The 26,585-nt window shown below is 35.7% G+C and overlaps 2 protein-coding genes across 2 annotated transcripts; both read right to left on the bottom strand.

Annotated features, from left to right (window-relative positions):
* Positions 1 to 13,484: 13,484 nt before the first annotated feature.
* LOC143623851 (uncharacterized) lies at positions 13,485 to 15,826 on the bottom strand. Its single transcript, XM_077094661.1, has 3 exons — positions 15,431 to 15,826; positions 13,705 to 15,326; positions 13,485 to 13,608 (listed from the first exon to the last, which is right to left on the bottom strand). Exons 1-3 carry the CDS (start codon positions 15,824 to 15,826, stop codon positions 13,485 to 13,487), a joined length of 2,142 nt encoding a protein of 713 aa, XP_076950776.1.
* Positions 15,827 to 19,716: 3,890 nt separating this feature from the next.
* On the bottom strand, positions 19,717 to 26,352 carry LOC143623870 (flowering locus K homology domain-like). The gene is made up of 7 exons (XM_077094675.1): positions 26,275 to 26,352; positions 25,697 to 26,002; positions 23,595 to 23,832; positions 23,360 to 23,508; positions 22,306 to 22,566; positions 21,822 to 22,016; positions 19,717 to 20,068 (listed from the first exon to the last, which is right to left on the bottom strand). Exons 2-7 carry the CDS (start codon positions 25,997 to 25,999, stop codon positions 19,886 to 19,888), a joined length of 1,329 nt encoding a protein of 442 aa, XP_076950790.1. The 5' UTR covers positions 26,000 to 26,002; positions 26,275 to 26,352; the 3' UTR covers positions 19,717 to 19,885.
* Positions 26,353 to 26,585: the final 233 nt, after the last annotated feature.

Genomic DNA, 26,585 nt, shown 5'->3' with positions numbered 1-26,585 from the left:
CAAAGCTTCTTCATAGATTATAGATGGTAATAGGAGTTTAGCTCATAATGAGCATTGTTGTGAACATAAGAAGAGATGATAACAAAAACATGATTAAACTTAGAACAATCTAACCAAATGTGGATGAGTTTCCCCTCTTAACGATGGATTATGATGTTGTTGATGATGATGGATGATGATGATAACCTCCAAGCCTTCAAACTCCTCACAAGATCCTCAATATGAGTGTTAGTGGGGGTTTTTATAAGAGAAAACCGTTTAGAATTCTTCTTCAAGCACACTTCTCAAATGCCACGAGAGTCTCTATTTATAGGTTGTTTGGAAGGAGAAGCACGGCCCTATGCATAATAAAGCACGGCCCCGTGTCTACATGTCCCAGTTGCATGTTGTCATATCGTACATGATGACTCACCACGGGGGTGTGTTTTCAGAAGCACGCCCCCGTTATTTTATTGACATGTGCTTTAATTCATTTTGTCTTTATCTGGAGGTGACCACGGCCCCGTGGCCAAAGGGGCAAAGCCCCGTGCTTTTTTTTTAAGTATTTGTCTTTAATTGTGTTCAAAAGCATGGGGGCGTGTTTCTTGAGGCATGGGGGCGTGTTTTCTGGTTCTTCTTGTGTTTTCTTCCGTTTTTCTTCGTCTTTTCACTTGTTTCTTCGTTTAAGGCTTGGGTTTACCTGAAATTACATTTTATTAAGATAAGTAGCCTTCTGTGCTATGTTATTTGATAGAAGTTGCAGTTTTTAGAGATTATTTGATGCCTAAAAGATGTATAATTTTATATACATCAAATTCCTTCCAACTCTTCGGGTAAATCTAGCTTGTAAGCCACTTCACCTACTTGATCTAAAATCTTTAATGGTCCTATGTATCTTGGACTCAACTTTCCCCTCTTCCTAAAATGGGTGATTCCCTTCCAAGGCGAGACCTTGAGCATCATATTGTCACCAATGCTAAACTCAATCAGTCGTCGCCGCTTATAAGCATAGGACTTCTGACGATCTTGAACATCTTTCATTATTACCTTGATCTGGTCAAACCTTGAAGACGTTTCCTGCAGGACCTCTAAACTTCCAATCTCTTTCTGACCAACCTCTCCCCAACATACAGGAGTTCTACAACGTCTACCGTATAGCATATCGAACGGCGGCATACCAACAATGTATTGGTAGCTATTGTTATAAGAGAATTCTGCAAGATGCAGATGATCATCCCAACTTCCTCCAAAGTCTAAAACACATGCACGTAGCATATCCTCAAGGGTTTGAATAGTCCTTTCAGATTGCCCATCTGTTTAAGGACGATACGCCATACTGATGTTCAATCTTGTTCCCATAGCTTCATGGAACTTCTTCCAAAATCTTGAAGGAAAGCGAGTATCTATATCGGGCACGATCGATAACGGTACTCCATGCTTAGCCACAACCTCTTTTATGAACACATTTGCTAATGTTTCTAACGAGATAGCCTCTCGTATAGGCAGAAAGTGAGCACTTTTCGTTAAACGGTCCACAATCACCCAAATGGTATCATGATGTTTAGCTGTACGGGGTAGCTTAGTTATGAAATCCATGGTGATGTGTTCTCATTTCCATTCAGTTATTTCTAGTGGCTGCATCTTCCCATAAGGTTTCTTGTGTTCAGCTTTGACTTGCAAACAAGTTAAGCACTTACTGACATAATCTACTAGATCATTTTTCATACCCGGCCACTAGTAATCTCTCTTCATGGCTTGATACATCTTGGTGGATCCTGGATGGATCGAGTATCTTGAATTATGAGCTTCATCTAGGATTCAACCTCTAAGATTTCTGTGGTGTGGAATCTGACTTGAGGTCGAAGACTCGCTCAAAAATAAACCAAATACAAATAATTAGATAGCAGTAAGTGGGTGTCAAACACAGAGAGTTTGTGGAAAATGTGTTACTAAGTAGCTTTTTAATTAATCTATATTAAACTAAATGCAGAAAATAAATTCAAGTATTTGGTTGGTTGATTTGATTAAAGAAAATAACTGAAAACAATTTAACGAGTTTAACTGAATCAATAAAAATAATGCTCTCTCCCAATTTCAAGTTTCCAAGGTTGATAATGTTAACGTTTACTTTTGGGATGAACTACATAGACATAGTTCATGAGAATGCGTTTGATTGTGATAAAAGAGAACTAAGTACTTGGATTGTAAAAACGCAAGGTTGTCACTCGATAATCAGTTTTATATAGTTAACCCTAATTCCCTTCCAATAAATCCCGATTGCCTAAGGCACCAAGAACTGATAGTCAATAACACAAATTACACTATACTAACAATCACTAATGAAACTCACAATCACCATAGCAATAAAATAATAATATCAAACTACTATCCCACAAATACCATAAACGATTAACAAATATTCAATTGAAAACCTTACAATTCAGGAGAGAACACAAAGGAGTTTAGCCACACATAATTTCATTCATTATCACATCAATTAGAGTATGCATATGAATAACAAACACCAAATCAATGATTACAATCACCAAAATATTGTTCTTAGACTCCAAATTCTCCTCTAGGTCGTTATTGAATGATCATTTAGGTGAAAAGACAATGAAAAACGGATTAAAAACAAAGAAAAACGGATGTTACAGCTCTCGGAGCGTGGCCCACGGTGACCACCGTGGGCCACGGTGGCTTCCACGGTTCCCCAGAATGCCACGGTACGGTGAAAACTGTCATTTTGTGCCATTTTGACCGTGGCCCACGGTCAACACGGTGGAGCTCTTTCTCATTTTCTTGTTTTCTTCATATCTTTCTCATTTCAACTCCATTTTCTTCGTCGTTTTCGCCCACTTTCTCGTGATTTCATCCTCTATATCCTCATACCTGAAATTATATGAGTAACCATAGTCAACTAATTCCATAAAATTAATTGGTTAAGCATGTGCATTTATATCTTTTAGCTCGCTTAACGCCTTCCCTACGGTTCGCCCGTCAGAATCCACATTCGGTCAAACCTAGTCCTCACACCATGAGGGTTATCTATCAGCTCGTCTTGCTGTCCGAAAATTCTCTCTTTCTCATTAGCCCTTCATCTACAAGTACCTCAGACTGCACGTTGATTATTCTTTCAAAGAGATCTGAGTTAGTGATCAACTTATAAGACTTCGCTGCTGCAATGACTTCTTCGTTCTTACGGCTTAGCGCATCAGCAACCACATTAGCCTTACCAGGTTAGTATTTGATATCACAGTCATAATCCTTTATCAACTCCAACCATCTCCTCTGTCTCATGTTCAATTCTTTCTGCTCGAAGAAGTACTTCAAACTCTTATGATCAGTGTAAATAGTGCACTTAATACCATATAGATAATGTCTCCATATCTTGAGAGCATGCACTACTGTTTCTAGCTCTAAGTCATGCGTCGGGTAAGTACTCTCATGAATCTTCAATTGTCTAGACGCATAGGCTATCACTTTTCCTCGTTGCATTAACATGCAACTAACCCACGATGCGAGGCATCAGTACACACAGCCAAATCATCGTCACTATCGGGTAGAGCAAGGATTGGAGCTTGTGTGAGTCTTTTCTTCAATTCCTCAAAAGCTTCCTCTTGAAACTTTCCCCAAGTGAACACTACAAACTTTCGGGTTATTCTGGTCAACAATGTGGCTATATTGGAGAAGCCTTCGATGAATCTCCTATAATAGTAAGCCAACCCTAAGAAGCTGCGGATATCAATCGGGTTCTGCGGAGTCTTCCAATTCGTTATCGCCTCGATCTTTGCTGGGTCCACAGTAATCCCTTTAGGGTTGATTACATGACCTAGAAACTGCATTTCACGCAACCAAAATGCGCACTTCGAAAACTTAGCATATCTCTTCCTTCAGCTTCTCTAATACTTCACGTAGATGCTCAGCATGGTCAGACTCGCTTTTTGAATAAATCAATGTATCGTCAATGAAAGCGATAACTCACTTGTCTAACATCGGCCGATATACCCTATTCATCATGTCCATAAATGCTGCTGGACCGTTCGTAGTGTCCAAACCGCGTCCGAAACGCTGGTTTAGGGATTATACCTCTTTCACCTTCAGCTGATGATAGCCTGATCTAAGGTCTATTCGTGAGAACCAACTTGAACCTTGTAGTTGACCAAACAAATCATCAAACCATGGAAACGGATATATGTTCTTCATCGTAAGCTTGTTCAACTCACGATAGTCTATACACATTTTCATGTTTCCATCCTTCTTCTTGACAAACAATACCGGTGCACCCCACGTGGAAACACTCGGCCTTATAAAACCTTTATCGAGGAGTTATTGCATTTGGGACATCAACTCTTTCATCTCAGATGGCGCCAGGCGGTATGGTGCTTTCGCGACGGGATGTGCTCCTTTTATTAGGTCTATCTGAAATTCTATCTCTCGCTGCGGTGGCAACCTCAGAAGATCCTCGGGGAATACTTCTGGGTAATTGTACACAACAGGAACATCTTTCACTTCTTTCATCTTGGCCGTAGCTTTGAAAACATACGCCAGGTAGGCACCACACCCTCACCTTAACAAACTTTCGGCTTTTATCATCGAAATGACATTAAGCCCTGAACTTTTTTTATCACCGTAAACTGTCACCGTACCACCATCCAAGGACTTTAACCTTATCATTCTACTCTTACACACTATCTGAGCCTCGAACTCAAATAGCCAATCCATTCCCGAAACCACATCGAATCCTCCTAAGGTCATAACATACATGGTAACAGGGAACTCACGTCCCTATAGCTCTATCTTACAATCTTTAACCATTCTCATTATCATAACCGAAGTTTCACTAGCGGTTTCTACTGTAAAGGTTTCAGGCACACGACAACATTTCATTTTTGCTAACTTACTAAATATCGTAGCTACAAAACTTCTGTTCGCACCTGAATCGAACAATATAGAAGCGGAAATACCGTTTACTAGAAACGTACATGTCAAAACATCTGGGATCTGATTGGCCTGCTCCTGAGTCAGCATGTAGGCCCTAGTCCTTGGCCTAGCTTGCTCAGCATCCTTCCTTCCACTTCCTCTCGCTTCATCAGTGCACTCCCTAGCCGTATGACCTGTCTTACCACACTTGTAACATGCGGGCTTTGCAGCGCAATATGGAGCATAATGCCCCATCTTTCCACACTTATAACAGGCATTCGACCCAAGCCTACACTCCCCACCGTTAGCTTTATCACACTTGTGACAGACATCTGTACCTTACCCCATTTGCACTCACCACCATGCATTTTACCACACGTCTTACATGACCTCTTCTCCCACACTCTTTGTTTCTTATCCCTAGGGCTCCACAACTGAGTACCGGGTCATTTAGCAGGAGCAACCCATTTCTTCTCTTTCTTCTCTTTCTTCTCTTCCACCACCACTTCGTCCTCCACCAAATCATCGTAAACCATCTCTGCGAGTTTGACAGCAGAGTCAAAAGTAGCAGGTTTACTTGCCTTAACTAAGGTGCGGACGTTGAGTGGCAATCCTCTTAATTCCTTCACTGCAGCAGCTATATCTTGAGGAATGGCGGCTTGAACATCAGGATCTAGTTGATACCCTTCATTTTTGCTTGGTCCTTGCAGAGTTTCACTCCTTTCCTCTATCGTGCTAGTAACTGGATCATAAGGCTCCCGGACAATACGTGGCCTACCACGACGTTCCGTGCGACCTCCCTGTCCAGCAACTTTTCTAGCTCCATCCATTCGTATTCTATAAGGAAACACAAACGTCATCATTTAAGGAACTATTTTATATAAGGATAGTAAGGCTAACAGGTAATAACAGTGACCAGTTGTGATTAGCTGATCACGTTACTCTCCGTGTCCTATATACTTCCTTTTGGAGTGCACTTGTGCTAGTTCTACTTTTAACAGTTAGACAATCAAACAGTTCATATAATCATATACTCCTATCTCTAGCATTTAAGCTAACTTCCTTACACATTCTTACATTACATGTGAAATTAATCACATACCTTACCCTTACTTAGCTTTCTTGAGTGACATATGGCTTTCTTGAACTGACATCTTCATTCTTTTCTTTCTTAAGTCTCATTCTCTGTTCGAGTCTAAGCATGTAGGATGCTTAATTCTCTCGAATTATGCTCTGATACCAACTTGTAAGGCCCCAGTCCCGGTGCCCTACTTGGACGTTGGATTTACTCATAAACACAGTTCTAAATTTCAGAGTTAATTAAAAATTTTCGCGGAATAGATAAATGCCAAGTTTTCATTACATAAGTCTTAAATTAAAACAATATAAAACATGTATTTTTGTTCAAACATTAAAAAAGTAAGTCTTAAGATGCCAGCTTCTTTATTCTTCTGCCACGTGTCCCTTTTCAAGCCAACTGTCTCATCCTACTCACCTGCGTGCATACTAAAAGTCAGCTACGCTGAGTGAGTTCTAGTTAATCAGGCAACATACATTCATACACTTACTTTCATATACGCATCCGAAGATACATATTATATACTTTACCTGTTACCTTTATTTCTTACATTCATACCTTCATTCATACATTATTTCATACCATCACACTTTCATACTACATGCATAGCTATCTTTACCATCTCAGATATTCTTAGGGTCTGGTCACTTTCTTTTCTATATCAGATATTATTAGGGTCCGGTCCCTCCTGTCTCAGATATTATTAGAGTCTGGTCCCTTCTATCTCAGATATTATTAGGGTCTGGTCCCTTCTATCTATGATATTATTAGGGTCTGGTCCCTTCTTTCCATACAACCATACATACGTTTCTTTACATACACATTTCATTAAATACTTTCATACATACTTATATATTGTTCATACACATTCACATATCATACACTTATCACTTAAGGTAAGTGTATTAACTATTCACATTGAATATCCACACAGCCCCGAAAACATAACAAGAAAATGGGGCTAGAAACTCACCTGAACTCGGTTCCTCTCAGAGTTAATGGTAACTCCTTTCTTTAACAGGGCACGGCTAACTGTATAACAATTACATGTATCAATTAACTATCACTATCCATAATGTATTTCTAGTTTATTATAACCCTAAACGAACGAGGGTCCAGGGGCAGCGGGGTTCTAGGGGCGGCAGCCCCTAGCGGGGTCCAAGGGGTACTGGGGTTAAGCTGCCATGTCAGCTTGGAAAAATTTTATTTTCATTAACAGTATTAACACTATTTTCATTAGAATTCTTAAATTATTATTTTATTCGTTATCTATTCGTTATGACTAATGGATTCTGGCTATACACCATTCGCTATCTCATTCGCTATGACAGTTGACTTCATACGCTATGCTATTCACTAAGACGAATGGCTTCATTCGTTATGGATTAATCTGAGTCTTAAGGGATGAATGAGCGCATAACGAATGGCTAAGGCCATTTGTGCTTTCTTTGAGACGAATGAAGGGCTCATTCGCTATCTTCTCATGGAGAATGAATTGATGACGAATGAATTAGGTCATTCGTGACTTCTATAGGACGAATGAGGGCTCATTCATTACGCATACATTCTCATTCGTTATGATTGCTTAACGAATGACCAGCGATTCGTTCAATCATGACGAATGAGCATCAGTCTTATCCAAATATTTGGCTCGAGGTCAAAGTCAAAATCAATAAGAACAGTCAACACCAGATGTGCAATTATCCTTCGATTCACAACGATACAACATAAAATTGGTATCATTGAATTCGTATTCCTAGCGCCAACAAAACCCAATCAACCCAACATCCAAACATCGAGTTTAAAAGGTGTATTTGATTCATATATATCGGGGCTTCTTCATACTAACAATTAACCCATCATACGTTAACGAATTTTTAACTGGAACCATTGCGTTGGTTCGTTTTTACCATTTATGCATAGATCTAGGAATACTAAACGAGCTGAACAAGTTTTCATTATTGAACGTACCTTAAACGAGTCGGTTCTACAAACACGATCTAAGATTGGTGTATGTCTTGGTCGTCACGACGTTCTAGCACCAACAAGCTCGGGTTTTCACCTTCGGACCTTGGCTTGGGATATAGGAGGTGTTTGTGTGTGTTTTTGAAGGTGTAGCCTATGATGTAGAAATGAATGAAAATGGAAAGGATTAGGGTTTAAATGATATATATAATCCCTTAAGCTCATGGACCTAAGGCCCATTACCATCCCTTATTCCATCTTTTAAGTTTCAAACTCACCCTCTAATAGTTTATTTATTTAAACTGATACACGACACCTTATTGAATAAACGAAATTTCCTTTATTAATATTACTGAAAATAGGATGTTACATCCAATCTGCATAAAAGAAATTATTTGACCATGAAACTCAAAGTTTACTAGAATACCCCACTGAAGTACTTAAGTAAATTAAAACCAATCAGCATGAAATTAAATTTTAAAGATAACTGTTTGATCATTAAAGTCAAACACCACCAGAATACCCTACTAAGGTGTTTATCCCAAAACATTAAATCTACCATATTCAATAATCTGATACTTTAACTTTGAAAGTAAACAAAACCTAATTCATTTCAGCTTGAAGCCTCTGATTAAAATTAAACATAAATTTGTAGATCACAATTTTGGAGTTTATCAGTAAAGCGTCTAACATTAAATCAAGACGGATTTGGATGTGGTCAAACCTATAAAATCAAATATTAATAGTTGTAAAACATAGTACTTATATCAATCAGATCTTTTAACATCGATGAATAGCAGGGATGACTTTCTTCTAGATAAGTTAGAGTTCCATTGTAACAAACCGCTCCAATCATGTACAAAATAATAATAATAATAATAATAACAATAATAACGACGACGACGATGATGATGATAATAATAATAATAATAATAATAATAATAATAATAATAATAATAATAATAATAATAATAATAATAATAAATGTATATGATTTTAGAAGGGTGTAAAGTTTCAGCAACTTATCCATTTATGATTTTGTTATCGGGATTATAAACCTTAAATGATCTTCAATAACTAGCAAAGGCATAACAAAAATAAACCTAATCAGAACACTAACGGAAATAACCTTTTGAAACTGAATACAATAATAATAAAATATATCATAAAACCTTAAAAAAATTAACGAAAAAACCTAATTAATAAAGAACTATGAATCTTTAATAGTTAACAAAGGCCGATCTTAAATATAGAACAAAAGCCAATAAATTTTTAGGTATACATATAGATTAGGGGCAATGATACAACTTACTTATTGAATTTGATTTGAAATTAGCATAATAAGAAAAAAACGCATGCAAAAAAAAGGATTCAAAATTAGTGCGCAATTAATGTGTTGCTGAAGCGATGAAATCGCACCATGGAATCGTTGATTGAAAGGTAAGGTTTTGCAATTGTGAAGATAGAGAAAGACTTCAATCCACCATGACCTTCACTCAGTTTTCTCCATGTTTCAATCTACACCAGCGATAAGGTGGGTGTGAGCAAGGTCTTGTAGGCATAGGAAAGAGAAAAATGTAAAGATGAGTTGTTATGACACGTGGGTTATCCGGGTTTCATTATTAGCCACATACCCATCAAAGCGGTTCAAAAGCATAAAAAGACTCCATTTACAAATGAAGCAATCTGGTGGCTTGAGAGGGGGCGGAAAGTGACCAAAGCGTGACACTTAGGATATTAAAGGTTTCGATCGTATTATGGGGTTATGTTATATTAATCATTTCTAATATATATATTTGATTTTAATTTTATGTGTTATAAGGAAGTTAATAATTATATACTTAGGATTTGATAATGAAAATTGTTTCACAAATAAATTAGATGTTATAATCCGGTTTAAAAGTTATATGAGTTTGGTAAAACCCATGACCCGCTTTTTTTTAATATAAAATTGTTTCTTAATTATAAATCATATCTTTTTAAAAAAAATAAATATTAATTTCTAATATATCTCTATTTTATAGGATTTTAATATAAAAAATTTGGTGAGATTATTTTTTAATTTAATGAGATGTTATAACCCGTTTAAGGATTGTCTGGGTTTGGTAAGACTTATACCCGTGAATTCGTGTCAAATGCATGGTTAACCTCAATTTAAAAATCAAGCAATATATTGGCTTTCATAGGGGGGGAGTGACCACATCGCGACACGTAGGATTTTTGAATTATATATATATATATATATATATATATATATATATATATATATATATATATATATATATATAATGGTTCAAATAAAAAGAAGTTGTTTCCTAGTAATGGTAAGAACAAATAGAATTTTTCATTTGGCATTAAAACCTATGGTGAAAAAATAATTCTAAGAAACCATGTCGGTTATAATGGTGAAAGAGTAATTCTAGGAAACTCTGACGGTTTTTGGTAATTTTAAATCTTAACCATTGATTGATATGATTAGATGGCTATGATTTATTCTTAGTCTTTCTAGGAAACTACTTATTTTTAGGATAACTCTTCCCTATATATATATATATATATATATATATATATAAGGGTTAAAATAAAATGACATAGTTTTGTAGGAATAGTAGGAATAACATAAAATTTAAAGTTAGGAAACTATTTTTCCTAAATCTTAGACCTAGTAACTATTTGGTATTTTAAAAACTACCAATCTCAACCACTAGATCATAGATCCAATGGCTTAAATTTATTCTTACTCTTCCTATAAAACTATTTCTTTTTATTATAACTCACCCCTATATATATATAGGGTGAGGTTAATGTAAAAAACAATAGTTTTGTGAGAAGAATAAGAATAGATCTAGACTCATAGATCTAGGATCTAGTGGTTGAGATTAGTAGTTTCTAAAAACCATATGGTTTCCTATTTACATGGCATAGTGTCCTATTTAGATGGTGTGGTTTATTTTAAAGTCTTCTCACAAAACAATTGCTTTTTATTTGAACCCTTTTCTATATATATATATATGGTTAGTATCATTTAAAAACTCTAAAAAAGTTAAGAACTTTTAGGAACTCTAAACAACCAAATATTTTTTTAATTTTTTTTACATATTAACATTATTTAAGAGTAGTTTTATCAGATTATATATAAAAAATTTTGATTACATATATTAATCACAAGTTTACATATGTGTAAAATTTATATACTAACAATTTACATAGGTTTTATAAAAAAACGTTAATTTTCGAGGGTTCCTTCAAGTTCTTAAATAATTTAATAGTTCTGTAATGATACTCATCCTATATATATATATATATCTATATACACACACACTAGTTTTTGTCTCCCGTATTACGGGGTTGTTTTATATTATTTGTTTTTAATATTTATTTATTTTTTAAATGTTTATTTTTTTATTGTATGAAGTTAATAATATATATACTAATGGTTTGATGATAAATTGTTTCACAAATAAATGAGATGTTATAACCCGGTTTAAAAGTTATATGGGTTTGACGAGACCCAAGACCCGTTTATTTTTTTTACTAAAAACATTTGGTTTTTTAATTATAAATAATATATATCCTTTTTTTTTAAATAAATCATATATTAATTTTTAGTATATCCCTACTTTATAAGATTTTTAAATCAAATATTTGATGAGATTAGTGTTTAATTAAAAATGAGATGTTATAACCCGTTTAAGAAATATCTGGGTTTGATGAGACTCATACCCATGAATTCAGGTCAAATGCATGAGAAGCCTCCATTTAAAAATCAAGCAAATCTGGTGACTCCAAAAAAAGGGGGAGCGACCACATCACGGCATATAGGATTTTTATGTTTTCGTTTATATATATTATAGATGATAAATATATATAATTTAATTTTATATATTAAATGCATAATTATAGTTTTAAGTAATCGATAAGTGAAAAGATATTATATTATACATTGCATTTACGGGGGTTTGTATCATGAAATCTGATTTTTGTATAAATATTATTTGAGACAATCAAAACAAAAACTTCTATGTTGAAGAAATGATTGAATCCTTGCATTTGGAAGTTCAACGTGAAGGTTTGAATCTTGCGACATAAATTACACCGTTTAGTAAATATAATCAGTTAAAATTAAAAATGAGAACATAAAAATTATGATCTACATCTATACGTATTTTTATATGGTTATGAATTTTATACATGATTTAAAAGTGTGTAGTGAATAACGTGACACGTCATATGAAAAACCATGATAGCATAAAAATGTTTTTAGTGTAAACCACACAAAAAAAAGTGATTCGTCGTGCGGTTAATCGTGTTCTTATTAAAAAAAATGTAAATCATGTTAATCTGGCATTACGGGGGTTTGTATCATGAAATTTGTTTTTCGTATAAATATTATTTGAGACAATCAAAGCAAAAACTTCTATGTTGAAGAAGTGATTGGTTCCTTGCATTTGGAAGTTCAGCGTGAAGGTTCGAATGTTGCAAGACATAAATTACATCGTTTTAGTAAATATAATCAGTTAAAATAAATAATGAGAACATAATATTATGATCTACATGTATACGAATTTTTTTATGGTTATGAATTCTATACATGATTTAAAAGTGTGAATAACGTGAACGTCATGTGTCAAAACGGGTAAAAAACCATGATCACAGAAAAATGCTTTAGTGTAAAACACAAGAAAAAAAATGATCCGTGGTGCGGTTTGTCGTGTTCTTATTAGAAAAAAATGTAAACCATGTTGAACAACATATTCGAAGGAAAAAGAAAGCTTAAAACACATAAATATCGTGTCAATATGATCAACTTTTTGTTACTATCATAGGAATAGGAAGTCAAATGCCATATGGGTATGTAATAATTTAGGTTTTAGTCAAAAGGCTATTTTCTTAATATTGGTTTGGTCAAAATGGGTATATGAGTGATTTTGTGGGAGTTGCTTTATCAAGAAAATCATTTACACAGATACACACTAGTATAAGTAGAAATATATATATATATATATATATATATATATATATATATATATATATATTTATTTCATAAACTATAAATTTTTTTTATTGTTGTCATAGAATAGGAGGGTTACTATGACAGATTTTTGAAGTATGAATGGCCAAAATGATTTAAGTAAAAAGTATAGAAAACCAAATTTAAAATAAAAACCATGATTCTTATAAAATGAATAATTTATTATTGGTGTGTATAGTAGTACCAAACAAAAGACATAATTCCATCTAAACTACAAATAACACAAGTGTACAAGGAATCATGCTCAACTTTACAAAAATGACCAAAAAAACTGAACGGGTCAGACGGGTTATAAGTCTTTTTGCAGTCGTTGCACGCACACGCATACGCTATCCAATTGACAAACTGGTGCAAAATGTAAATAACTTGATCAGTAGGAGAATTGTTGATAGCATAGATACAATTTACAAAAAGGAGACGGGTCACTCGTCTTATGCTCGTTAACGACTCCAGAAACTGAACTAAATGCAAGTAACCACATCAGGCTATACCAACTAGAAACTTAGATTAATAATAATTATTATTATCCAAATCTTTGAATAAAAACGAATTGAGTGAATTAACCCACCCATCCCGTTTGAGATAAAACACAACCTGGTCAAACGAGTCAACAGTGACACCTTTACTGGAACTAACAACATCAATAAAGATTTAGATTTTAGATTACTTACCTTAGTTTTGTTGAAAGATGAATCTTCAATGACTGGAAATTAATCTTTTATCAAACACAATATTCCTTATATCTTTTAACTGATGAGCAATTTCTTGAATAAATTCAAGTCCTTCATTAGCATGAAGTGTGTTACAAACATGTTTAACAAGATCAAGATCAGCCTGCAATGCTTCCATCTTCATTTTCAAATTCAAAATCTCATCCTCCAGTTTTCCAAAGTCAACAAAAGTCTCGCTTTCCGTTGACTTTTCATCAGCCCGATTCACCAACTGATTAATCTTCTTGTCGAGCCTCGATAACGACTCCAAAATGTAATTTCTTTCCTCATCAAAACTCTTAATATTGTTTATCGGTTCATCGCCGTATTTGTTTCTGTATTGTTCTAACTCGTTTAACAAATCTTGAATTTCGTTCTCCTTTTCTTCAACTAACTCGTTAGCTTTCTGTAACACTTCCATATCGTATTCGGCCTGTTCCTCCATCATTCTTAGATACTGCAAAGCTTCCATTTGCAAAGACGCTTTCTCTTGTTGTAACCGTGTGATCATATTCATTGCATGATTCGCAGCGACGGTTGCAGCATTGCGTTCGGCTTCTAATTCTGATTGTAACAGTCTCATGCATCTGACGTCATCCTCCGCTTGTTGTTTAACCTTCTGTATGCCACATTCGTAGTCATACTCGCTAGCGATACTTCCGTCTAACGATCTCAAATCAATCTTATACAAACAGCTCGGGCATAAATCGGGTCGGGTCATGCTAGATGAATCCATTTCTTTTGTTGGGTAGGTTGGAGGTAACTGCTTCCTGTCTTTTTCAACTTCTGTATGGTGCTTTGGTTCACGCTTTTTAGCCACGAATTGCACCGAATCATCAGAGTAATAGGAATAGTTCGGTGTTAATGATTTGGATCGGTTTCTTGATCTGTCGTCATGGTGTGTTTCTAAAAGGATTGAAGTTCCAAAGTCATTAGCACTTTGGGAGTTTCTTGAAAACATCTGGTAACGGTTTTGATTATCGGTGTTGGATTCGTACGCATCAGAATCGTCAAAAGATTCGTATGCATCAGAATCATCAAAAGATTCATATGATGCATCACTTGCAGCATTAGTTGATGTGCTTGTGGGCTTAACATTGTTAACTTTTCTCAATGGTTTCTTGTGTTTCTTGGCTTTTGACCGTTTGCCTCTTTTCGCTTTTAAACGGTCGTTTTTCCTGAGTTTTTGATGATAGGAAGTTGGCCCGGATTGGAATTTTAAAGAATCTAACTCTCCAAAAGTTTGTCCATATATGCAATCTGGGGTCAAAGATGCTGACTTTCTGGTCAAACCCTCATCATGATTCATTTCACCGATAACTGGAGATGTTAAATCAGACACACTGAAGTAATTCCGTGTGAGGTTGTTGGATCGTTTTCGATTATCACGCTTATTTGAAGCTCCGGACTCGTCACACGATTTATACCCGTGAGGTTTATAAAACATAGTGTTGGATGAATAATCTGTAATGGTGTTTACTAATGGTTGTTCATTTTTCTTGAAATTTGGAAGTGGACTTTCTTGGAATATTTGGATCTTTGGTGTAACGGATGCAGATCGGCGTGTTGAGCTTGCTTCAGGGTTCATGTTCAGTAAAAGTGCACACCCGAGTTCGAATGCACTGTACGAATAGGATTGCTGTTGTCATACTGATTATTATCATTACTCCCTGTTTTGTGTGAGAAGAAAGAGTCATCCAATGATCGCATGCCATGTGTCGTATCGAAAGTAAACGCTGGTACTTCATTTCTGAAATCAGATGACAAACCCAACGGGTGGTTCATCGGGCATGGCGGTGGCAACTGGCTATTGTTCCTCTTAGCTCTGTGATGAGCCCGGTGATGTTCATGTCCGGTTGACCCATGCCCTGTTGACCCGCTTGGTGCCAAAGAAGAATGGTAATTTCTTAAACTGTTGTCAAGATTAACCTCCAATAGAAGCGCTTGTCCAAAGTCAAAAGCGCTATGTGAATGCCTTCGACGAGTATCACTTTGACTTTGACTTGGACTTTGACTGCGTAAGATCAAGTAATCGTCAAAAGAGCCATGCCATTTCGTCTTGTCTATCGATAAATCACTTCCAAGATCATTTGGTAAACTGAACCTTCTAACCGAGCCCGTTTGAGGTAATGAATTCATACCTTCCTCAAACTTTTGGAGTGTTGACTTTTGCGGGTCTCCAAAACTTTGACCGATGGACACGCTTGGTGCCAAAGAGAAAGAATTAGTTGCAAAAATTCATCATGCGGCATGTTTAGAATAATATCACCCCCGAGCTGTAAAATACTATACGAATGCCTTCGAGGATTCTTGTTATGACTTTGATAATGGTTATTATTATCAATGTGAGTACGCGTCACAACCGAATCATCTAGAAATCCATACCCTTGATTCTTGTTAAAAAACACAGCTGTCTGCGAAGAATTGTTCATTGTTTGGAAACCCGGGTTGTATGGTTCTCCAAAACCATTATTATAACCATCATTTGCTAAACTTTTTTCAATAGGCTGCGTGTTTAATAAAAGGGCATCCCCGAGCTCAAATGCACTATACAAATGCCTTCTAGGATCATTTTTTCGGTCATGAAAACCCGAGTTAAAAGGAACAACTAAATCATCCAATGATTCATACCCGCTAGTCCGGTTTGAAGCAGATAACGACTTTTTATCTCGTTTGTTTCTTCGTTTTGGGAGTTGCACATTATCAGCAGAAGGATTAGGCCTTTTTTGGGTATTATTCAAGCTGTTCGGTTGTTGAAAACCGTAACTAGCAGAAGTATTTGTTAAACTTTCATCAACAGGCATGTTTAAAAGAATTTCACACCCGAGATCAAAAAAGCTGTGCGAATGCCTTCGAGGAGTATTGTCTATATACTGCATACCCGTGTTGCGCGTGACAGCAGAATCATCAAAAGATCCATGATACCAATTACTCCTGTCTATAAAAGCAACTGGTACATCAGCTCTAATGAAGGTAATTGGTGGTAATGATGGTGTGTAATCTTCATCATCTTTTTGTATAACATTGATGAAATCGGGCTCAGGTGAACGCGGTTTTGCCTTTCTAAAGTCTTCCAAGCCGTAAATAAGCCCGTTTTGACTTTCATCAGTAGGCATGTTTAGAAGAATCTCACCACCAAGCTGGAACACACTATACGAATGCCTACGTGGAATACTGTTTCGGTTGCTATGATGATTACTCGTGTTACACGAGACAACAGAATCATCTAAATATCCATACCCGTTATTCGATGATATTTTCTTGTGTTTCTTGACCTTTGGATGATGAGCATTTTTCTGCTGCCATTTCTGTTCTCGCGAGCCATAGTTAGATGACATATCCGGTGTTAAAGACGCAGAACGTTGTCTTAAACAGTTATTATTTTGCATCTCGAGACGAACTGCAGACCCCAAGTCAGAAGCACTATAAGAGTTTCTTGAAAAGATGTTGTATCTATTGTGTTGTTGACTTCCATCCAATGATCCATGTGTTTTAGTGTTCATTGATGATGATGAATTCTTATATTTCCCAAGTCTCAACGGGTCAAACTCTTCGGCTTTTCGACTAAGTTCTAGGTTATGCATAATTAGACAGTCGGGTGTTAAAGAAGCCGAACGATTTCTTGATCTGGCTCGAGAACATTCATTAAGATGCGCTTCTAAAAGAAACGCAGACCGAAGATCAGGAGTACTATGAGCATTCCTTCCAAGAACCTTATACTGATCAGCGAGACTCGCCTCGTTTCTCAAACTTCCTTCGCTAACTCCCACCACTTTGTAACCACCACCAGCGTCATCATTATCTGAAAACAAGAACTCAAGCTCAGAATCCGAAGTAAACTTGAACCCGGGATACTGACCCACGGGTGACATTGCATTCTTATTATACCGATGTTTGAGTTTATTCTTGGCCCTCTTTGAGCGACCGTGTCGGCCACGGGGCAAAGGAGGCTTAGTAGTGGCCCTTGAGCCGACCGCATTCGACCACACCCCTTGTTGACCGGTTGACTTTTCCTTCCATTGACTCTTGCAACAAGAACACGGGTCGGTTACAAAATGCTTATTATTATTATACCTATAAGACTCCCGCACGGAATTGGAGCAGTCCTCACACATATCACGCGCGTCAACGAGGTCATGGTGCAAATTACAATAAATCAAATTGGAAATATCCGTTTGATGCTTTTTGCATAACAAATGCAGATAAGATCCGGATGATTCGAATACATGATCAAGCCTAGAGCATAAGAAGCAAGGAATCTGCAAGTGGCAGCGTTTTGCGAAGTTTGTGAGGGAATAAGCGAGCAAGGCTTCGATAAACATCCAAAACATTAAAAACCACTCGCAGGCGGCCATCATCAGATGACCCATTATTCCCTTTCGGGCAACCATTATTGGTTGGGTTGTTGTTCAGGTGATGAATGAATGAATGAAACATGGAATGGAGATTGATGGAGATAAGACAACTGGGAGCGAAATTGGGGGAAGATGAATGAATGAATGAATGAATATATGGAATTAAAAGCTTCTGTTTTTGTTTTCCTTCCAAAAACAAATTGGACCGTTGGTTGAATCCAACTGATTTTTGGATTTATAAATATAATAATAATCATAAATAAATAAAACCATTTGTCCAAAAAAAGAAAACAATAGGACCCAGTTTTTCCCGGATCATGATTCAACCCCCCTCCCTGTTTTCGGGGTAAAATGGTATGCTCTAAGGCTAAAGGTACAGTTTATTTGAGTCATTTCTCATTCCTCACATTAGTTTTTCATTTTTATTATTTAATAATAAAAAAAATAAGAAAAAACAAAAGTTGATTGGCCCTTTCCTCCACTTAGTCGCATGACCACCATCAGAATATTATTATTTAAAAGAGTTAAAAGTTTTAATAGGTAATGAGTTAGTTGAGCACGAGCTGAACTTGAGCTTTAGAAACAGGTCTAAAACGAGCCAAACTCCAGCTCTCGTAAATTAAACAAGTTGAGCCAAACGCCCTGTTTGCGATGCGCGCATATAATGTATATATGTGTGAACCCTTGGGTGGGCAAAAGTGAAATTGCACTAATTTTGACGTTATTTTACTAATCTCGTGAAAATAACGTTAAAAGTAGCGGAAGGTTAATCAGGCATCATGTGGTGGCGTTGATAGCAGAAAGACAAGGGTACATGTACCGATCAGCCGGTGTCCCGATGATTGAGTGTTATGTGTCTTATGTCCAAGGCTTGATGCAAAACTACTATCGAGCCGGGGGTCTCACCGGAAGCAGCCTCTCTATCCCTGTGGGGTATAAGTAAGGCTGTCTACATCTTACCCTCCTCAGACCCTACCATAGCTTTGCTATTGGTGGGATATACGGAGTACGATGATGATGATGATGATGATGATGATGATGATGATGATGAGCTTGAGCTTGAGCTTGAGCTTCACTCATTTACACCCATAAACACTTTTATGTTCATTTCATATATTTTTTTTCATATAGTTAATAATTTGTCAATCATAGTTAGAAAAAAAATAGTATTTTTTTTTTTAAAAAAGTGGTAAGTGGTAATTATTTGAATACTAAAAGAAAGCACATATAAATAAAAAATGAGTGAAAAAAAGGAATAGAAGGAATTTTTCTAAGTTACCATGTTTATTGGAATGAAACGTTTATGCAATTCTTACTACTGATATAATACTGATTATTAAACAACAAAGAAGAATGACGAGGAATATGTTTTTGTTATGCTACTAATACTTGTACTTACTTCGCTATATCGAATTGATTAATGTTCATGGTTTACGACCATGAAATAATGTTCATGCCACATTATCATTGAACTTCGTACGATGACATCACCAAATGATTTCATTTCATTTAGATTTGACACAGTTAAAGGGTCAATGAGTTTAACCTGTTAAGTGTAAGTACCACGTTAGCGTATAATTCACTTGGGAAACTTTGAATGATGGGGCTCGATATAATGTATATTGGAACATTACCATTTGCTACTGTTTCTTATGGGGTTACACAAACCATCATCTGAATTTAAAACCACACATGACATAAATTCTAAGACACAAGTTAAACAACGAATGAGTACATACATAATAATAATAACTCATGTAATCAGTATGTTAATCAAGAAGTAGCCAAATAAATATTTCTATCTCAAACATCTTGCCATATTTTTCGCATATTATGAGGCCTTTTAGTAGCCATAATTGCCTCCATACACGGTGCTGCTGTAGTCACCAGCAGCAGCAGGTGCATGGCCTGGTGGGGCCTGTTGGGTCGGGTAGCTGGGGGCCTGACCGGGGTACGGGTTATAGGCTTGGCTAGAAGGTGGGCCCGCTGGATTCTGGGCAGCCGTTGCAGCATCCGCAATGAAGTTCTGAATTAACAACAGAGATCAAATGGAATAAATAAGCTAATAGGTCAAGCAGATGTTTATTCACATGCCTATAATGTTATAACTTGCTTTATTTAGAAAAAAACTGTACATATTTCACAACTAGCCAGATGCCCGTGGCATCGCACGGGTATGCATGCCAACACGACATCGAACGCGTAACCGGTGTTAGTGCACGACTGGCATCGCATCGACATGCGCGTAACCCAACAATAGTGTGCGCGTAATGCGACATCGGACGTGTAACCGGTATCATAAATGCGTCACACAACGGTTGTACGTGTTCAATCCAGTGTCGGTACGCGTGTAACCGGTCTGACCAAACCGGGACCAAATTAACCTTTTTTGTATCACATGGCCAAAACCCACCCAACCCGTTTTCCGGCCCTAACTAATAATCATGTAACACGTTACGTTTTTAAAATTAAAAAAAATATAGCAATATCATACTCAAATTAAAGAGAATAGAATGCTCGTTTTTATGTGAAAAGGTTACGGTCGATTAAAAGTCGTAGGGGTAGTTAATTTAGAATAAGGGGGTAAATGTGTAAATATTATAAATTGACAAAATGTGATTGAAGTTAAAGGACTATATTTGTAAATATATATGACTCAAATATTCTTAACCGTAGAAGAGGTGACAAAAGACCACATTACCCCTAAAATGTCATAAATTTATGCATTGTGTGTTGTACCTTGTGCATTGTGTTGTATACCTCTTAAAATTTAAGAGGTACCTAACTCGTGCTTTATATATAGTATAGATATAGATATAGATATATAGCTTTTATAATCATATGTAACTCATTAATTATTTGTTATAAAACAGACAAAAAATGATGATGGTATGGTGGCCAGCTTTAGGGGTGTCCGAGCCACTCATGAGCTGCTTGAGCTCAAGCCCAAAAGTATGTTCAATTAAGAAACAACCCTGTGCATCAGATATCAAGTTTGGGTATGCCCGCGTACCAATCATTGATAATTATATAATAAGTTCTATTTAATATAACATTTATATATCACATGGATACATGATGAATCAATCATGTATATAATTTTAATAAAAATAACTAAAAAATATATTTTATATTATATTACATGTATACATAAATATTGCATATAAATTATACAATTACACATGTTAAAATAATTATAAATGTATATAAAAACTATAAATGCATATAAATAAAATTTTGATAAAAAATATTATGAGGTCTCTAATTTTTATTGGGTTTATTTTAAAAAAATAAACTAAGATGAGCAAATGAAAATAAATATAATCATCTAAAAAGCAAGCTAACTTTCAATAAAAGAAATAAATTGATCATTAGTTAACGGAAACTTAGGATACGTTTATATAGATAAATTAATCAATTAATTAATAGAAATCTAAAATAAGTTTATGCATGTATATAAAAAAAATATTTAAAAACTAGAAACCTCGTAACAATTTCCTTAATATATACATATATTTGTCCACACACACACACATGTATTTACACACTGACACACACACTACTGTTTTATACACTTAAGCTTTGGATATAGAGCCTTGAGCTCAAGCTTTGGATATAGAGCTCGAAACAAGCCAAGCTCGAGCTCAAGGTCTGTTAAGCTAAACGAGCTAAACTCGAGCACAGCTCGGCTCGTTTACACCCCTCGTCAGCTCGACTCAATCTGTTTTGACCGGCACATAAAAACAAACTACCATTGTTGACCTGGCCCGATTTCATACCTGTATCAACTGTTGAGCAGTTTGAACTTGTGAAGCTGATCCATTTATCTCAACTGTCATTTCATCAGGAATCCCCCTGGATTCCTGAATAGCAATAGTAGCACCACTTGCGCGTCTGATATAACTAATATTGGCTCCCGATGTCCCAATAACAGCATCTGCATATGTAAGAGGAACTTGCATGTTCTGTGACACCTGTTATTAATCAATAATCACAATTAATTACTTTGTTAATAAACTATGAGTTTTTACACAAATGGTCCTTGTCGTTTGGCCCAAGTAACACCTTCGGGCACCAAGGTTTAAAGGTAACAAGTTTGGGGTCTAAAAGATTATCCCTCTGGTTATAAATGGGTAGAATGGTCATTTTACCTAAAGTTAAACTTAACAGAATTTTAGTACCCAAAATTGTTACTTGGGACAAACCAAAGGAACCATTTGTGTAATTAACTTAAAAAAATTAAAATGAAAACAGAAGCAATACCTTGGTGACTATTGACGGTTGTGGTTGTATGGTAGCGGTGGGAGGCGGTCCAACAGGCGGGTCTCTTGCAAATGAAGGTGGAGCTTGTCGAGGTGGTTTATCCAGTTGTGGAGGTGGATAATAACTGTCATACTGATGCTGAGGTGGCATAAACTGATTGGGTCGAAAGCTACCTGCATTCATACCAAAGTTTTGAGGCGGTGGGGCCCATGATTGGGGAGCAGCCATCTCCTGGTTTGGCCTCACGTTTGTCATTTGCATCTGTCACGGAATAAAATGTTAATAGTATTATTTAATGGTTGATGTGGTAATGTAGACCAGTTGACCTAACAATGGGTTAACGGGTGAGATCTTATATCATATTAGATACAGTAACTAATTATAAAAGTCCAAGAAAAAAAGTAAGAAAAATGTAGATGAGTCAACGGTCAGCCTAACCGTCCTTGTTTGGCACGTATTAAAAACTACCTGTTCTTTAACTGATATCTAAAAAACCAAAATTAGCCTGTAAACAAATCAAACGTTTAGTCAGCCATTCGTTTATAACGAACAAATTGTTTTGTTCATTAAGTTAAACGAACGAACACAAGTACATGCATCGTTTGTTCATTTATATTCGTGAGCGTTCGTTTATGTTCGTCCATGAATGCTCATTGGTGTTCGTTCGTTTAAGTTTAATTTGCATTCATTAGTCCGCGTGTATTTAAGTTGTTTCATTTATATATTCATTTAACATTATTAGACTCACTACAACTTAGTCTAGGTTTATTAATTTTCCAGCCCGAGTGATTGATGTTCACCCGGTTATTTTCGTTCATCTATGTAGTTCGTCCTTTTACGTTCGTGTACCATTCGTTTAAACTCCAAACAAACATGAACACATTCGTTTTCTTAATGAACAAACACGAACGAACAAAAAAACCCTGTTCGTTTAATTGATCGTGTGAGGTCATTTTTTCGATTAAAGTTAAACAAACAGAAACATGTCCCATTCGTTTACAAGTAACAAGCCTAAGCAAAATGATAGAAAAACAAAAAAAATATGCAAACTTACTTGTTTCTCAAATATCCCAATAACACTGCGGTCAACCAAAAACTTTCTTAAATTTGTAGCAATCAATTCAACCGCCTTGTGTACACCTGAAGGTTCCCCTTGTACCTCCACAACACTATCATCAGGTAAGGCAAACATAGGCAAATTATCTGCAAAAACACATTAAAAAAAAATAAATATTAAATATTAAAATAAAATAATTTAAAATCATGATAAATAATATTTTCAAACAAACCATCTCCGAGTACTCGAATTACACAACCAGAAGAATCTTGAATTGTTTTAATGGTGGCACCCTGTTTCCCAATCAAGTTTCCTGCTTGCGTTGCCGCCAATAGCAGCCTTGTGCAAAATGTGCCGCCAGCACGGTTGGATTCGGTATCGGCATCGATTATTCTTTGGTGAACTTTCAATAAACCGTCCATTGCAGGAGGAATAGCAAGATCAGGTTCTTCCTTTGCAGAAATCAAAACCTATAGATATATCATACATCTAATTACTAATTACTAAGGTTTGCATGGCTAATAAGATTTTGATTGAATAATATCATCAAACCATGAAACCAGAATGTAATAAAGACATGTATAATATAATTTAAGAAAGCATCTAAGAATGAGCAAATGACAACAAAGCTTCAATAAAAAGTTCAACTGTCTAGAAACATCATAATGTCAACTAGAGAAAACTGAAAAACGATATATTATTATAGAACTTCATTCTATATTTCATACGATAACAGTTACCAAGGTTATCGGATATGCAACTCTTAAAAGCTTAAATAAGATATATTGTAAATACAAACTTACAATCCATATAGTTATTTCCTTTAAGTTAACTCTCTTTTGTAGTTCTATCATCAATAAACCTCATTGTTTTATCATACCCTTTTAAATTACGCGTGCACGCTTTAAACCCGTATTTGAAGGGTACAGCATAATCAATAGCTTTTTTTTACTAGTTGGATATATTACATTATTACTGTAACTAACGACGATAGGTTAAAGATGTTCTCGTTTCCTTAACTATGTGAAACATGTTTGATTCGTTGATCTCATATAGTGTAGACTGTAGATATCATTTCTTTCAAGGTTTTTACTTAATTGTATAACGTGTTGCAAGGCATCAACCAACCAGTTCCGAAGTTACCAGATAAAATACGAGGTTGTTGGTATTGACATCCGCCCATGGTCAACACTGCAATCTGAATCTTTGACCCTTCTAACTGAACTGCCTTATATTTGAGAGAACCTGCACATATTCATCTAAGTTACTGTGATAAAATAAACTTGTTTAGACGTTTAACCTTATGGTAGGCTGATGTTATGTTTGTAATTTCACTTGTTTCATATACTTTGTTTGAATTATGTTAAAACCTTTATGTTAACATTAAGACTTTATAACCAATATGTTGTCAACAATTTGTTTTGATGCACTCTTTAACCCAACACTATTGTGGCTCTTATAAGTTACACATCCTTCAAATATGTTGGAAACTTAAATCACTCCTTGTAATTTATTGAACTAGAGTGATAACCTAAGCATCTAAAAGTGATGGACTGATCTATACTTCAAAACACATTCCTTTTAACCCTAATGACATATCATGTGAATCCAGATACCTGTTTACTTCCGTTCTAAATACCTAATTGTGCTATTCAAACCATATGATTTGCTTTAGTTGGCAAAGAAAGAAGCTTGAATCCCACTAACGAATAATAATCGAGTCTTAGATCAAAATCCTATTGGTGAATATCTCATATCAGTGTAGTTCTATCTAAAGATTTTGGTTTTTGTCGTATTTGGTTTTAGCATGTCCAAAGCTTTTTATAGACTACACATTAACTCAAAAGGTCTTTTCAAGTTCTTGTTCATATATGATCACGACATTAAAAACAATTAAGGCAACAAAACACCGATTTTGTCATTACGAACGTCACAAAGGTGCATGCTTTTCTGTTCCATATACATAATTACACATATATACAGCTTACTTTAGAAAAGAAATTTACAGTTTCAAGAAGCATGACAACTATCAATTCAATAGACATACCACAATGTGATCTACGTTTCAGCAAACCAAAATAAACTTGATCGATTCCAACAAAAAATATATGTTTTGCATCTGCCCCATTATACCCTCTATATTATAAGATCACAGCTAAATCATAACAAAGCCCCACTAAACATGCTGCAACTAATAGCAATTTTAAACTATATTAATAGTTGAGTGGTTTTTATAGTTAAAGCATTGTTCTTCACTTAAAAAAAGTGAAATTTGTTAGCATTTAATTAATGATATTGAAGCTTAATAAGGTAATAATAGTTTAAGAGACGTACACTTCTTTCCATAATACCAGGAGGACCGTCAAGAATCTTGATGCGGGCTTTTGTTTCTTCGCAAGTTTTCTTTATGTACTCTCCCTTGCGACCAATGATGCCACCGACTTTTTGCACCGGGACCAGTATCCTAAAAACATTTTCTCCAGGCCATCCGGGCCATCTTTTTTCTAAAGGGACCTCAACGGAAACATTATGTTGTTGTTGATTGGGTGTTATTTGATGTTCAATTGCATCATCATCATCGCCTTGCGGAACAGGCATCACTTTCGTCTCGTGTTCATCAAAGTTTTCTTCTGCCATTTTCTAGGAATTGAATTTAAACAGACGGGCCGGTTAATGGAAAATATTCATCATCACAAATAACAACTAGAATACTCATTACAGCTATTAACACTCAAACTCAAATTTACTAATACGAAAGGCCCAAATTGAACAAGGAAGCTAGGGCGAGAACTGAAAACAAACAGATCCATCTATTCTTATGGCAAAAGTGAATATAATAATAATAATAATAATAATAATAATAATAATAATAGTAATCTAGATCAATTGTACAAACTTACTTAGTTAGTTACTAGGGTTTATAGCGAGGGAGCAGATGCCGCTCCTGCAATCGATTTCAGAAAGATCGAGTCAGCTTACGGAGGAGATAGTAATAATAATAAAGAGGATTCGTTTTCCTGTTAATAATGGACCCTCTACTTTTTTTTATTACTAGCTATGGATTCAAAAAAACAAATAATCAAATAATCCGCAAAAAAAAATGCACCTGTTAACTTTCTGACCGATCCGAAAGAGGGTTGATCTACACTGCGTCCTGCGGACGTTCTTGTGTTTGGATGGGCAGTGGGTAAGCATGCATGTGTCGACCTCACTGGGGTGTCAC

This window comes from Bidens hawaiensis, unplaced genomic scaffold (genome assembly GCF_021521415.1).
Source record: "Bidens hawaiensis isolate Kalapana, Puna unplaced genomic scaffold, B.hawaiensis_p1.1 tig00003570_1, whole genome shotgun sequence".
NCBI lineage: Eukaryota > Viridiplantae > Streptophyta > Magnoliopsida > Asterales > Asteraceae > Bidens > Bidens hawaiensis.
Note: the sequence above shows the minus strand (reverse complement) of the source record. Positions and strands in the feature narration are given on the sequence as shown.

Excerpts from the sequence above, each read along its gene's own strand:
- LOC143623851 (XM_077094661.1), bottom strand. The coding sequence starts at position 15,826 with ATGAATTCATTACCTCAAACGGGCTCGGTTAGAAGGTTCAGTTTACCA. Across the intron at positions 15,327-15,430 it reads CATCTGATTTCAGAAATGAA|CAATCCTATTCGTACAGTGC; the intron begins GTACCAGCGTTT and ends GTATGACAACAG. Across the intron at positions 13,609-13,704 it reads AAAGATATAAGGAATATTGT|TTCCAGTAAAGGTGTCACTG; the intron begins GTTTGATAAAAG and ends TGATGTTGTTAG.
- LOC143623870 (XM_077094675.1), bottom strand. The coding sequence starts at position 25,999 with ATGGCAGAAGAAAACTTTGATGAACACGAGACGAAAGTGATGCCTGTT. Across the intron at positions 23,509-23,594 it reads AATTCGAGTACTCGGAGATG|ATAATTTGCCTATGTTTGCC; the intron begins GTTTGTTTGAAA and ends GTGTTTTTGCAG. Across the intron at positions 20,069-21,821 it reads CTGCTCAACAGTTGATACAG|AACTTCATTGCGGATGCTGC; the intron begins GTATGAAATCGG and ends TTGTTAATTCAG.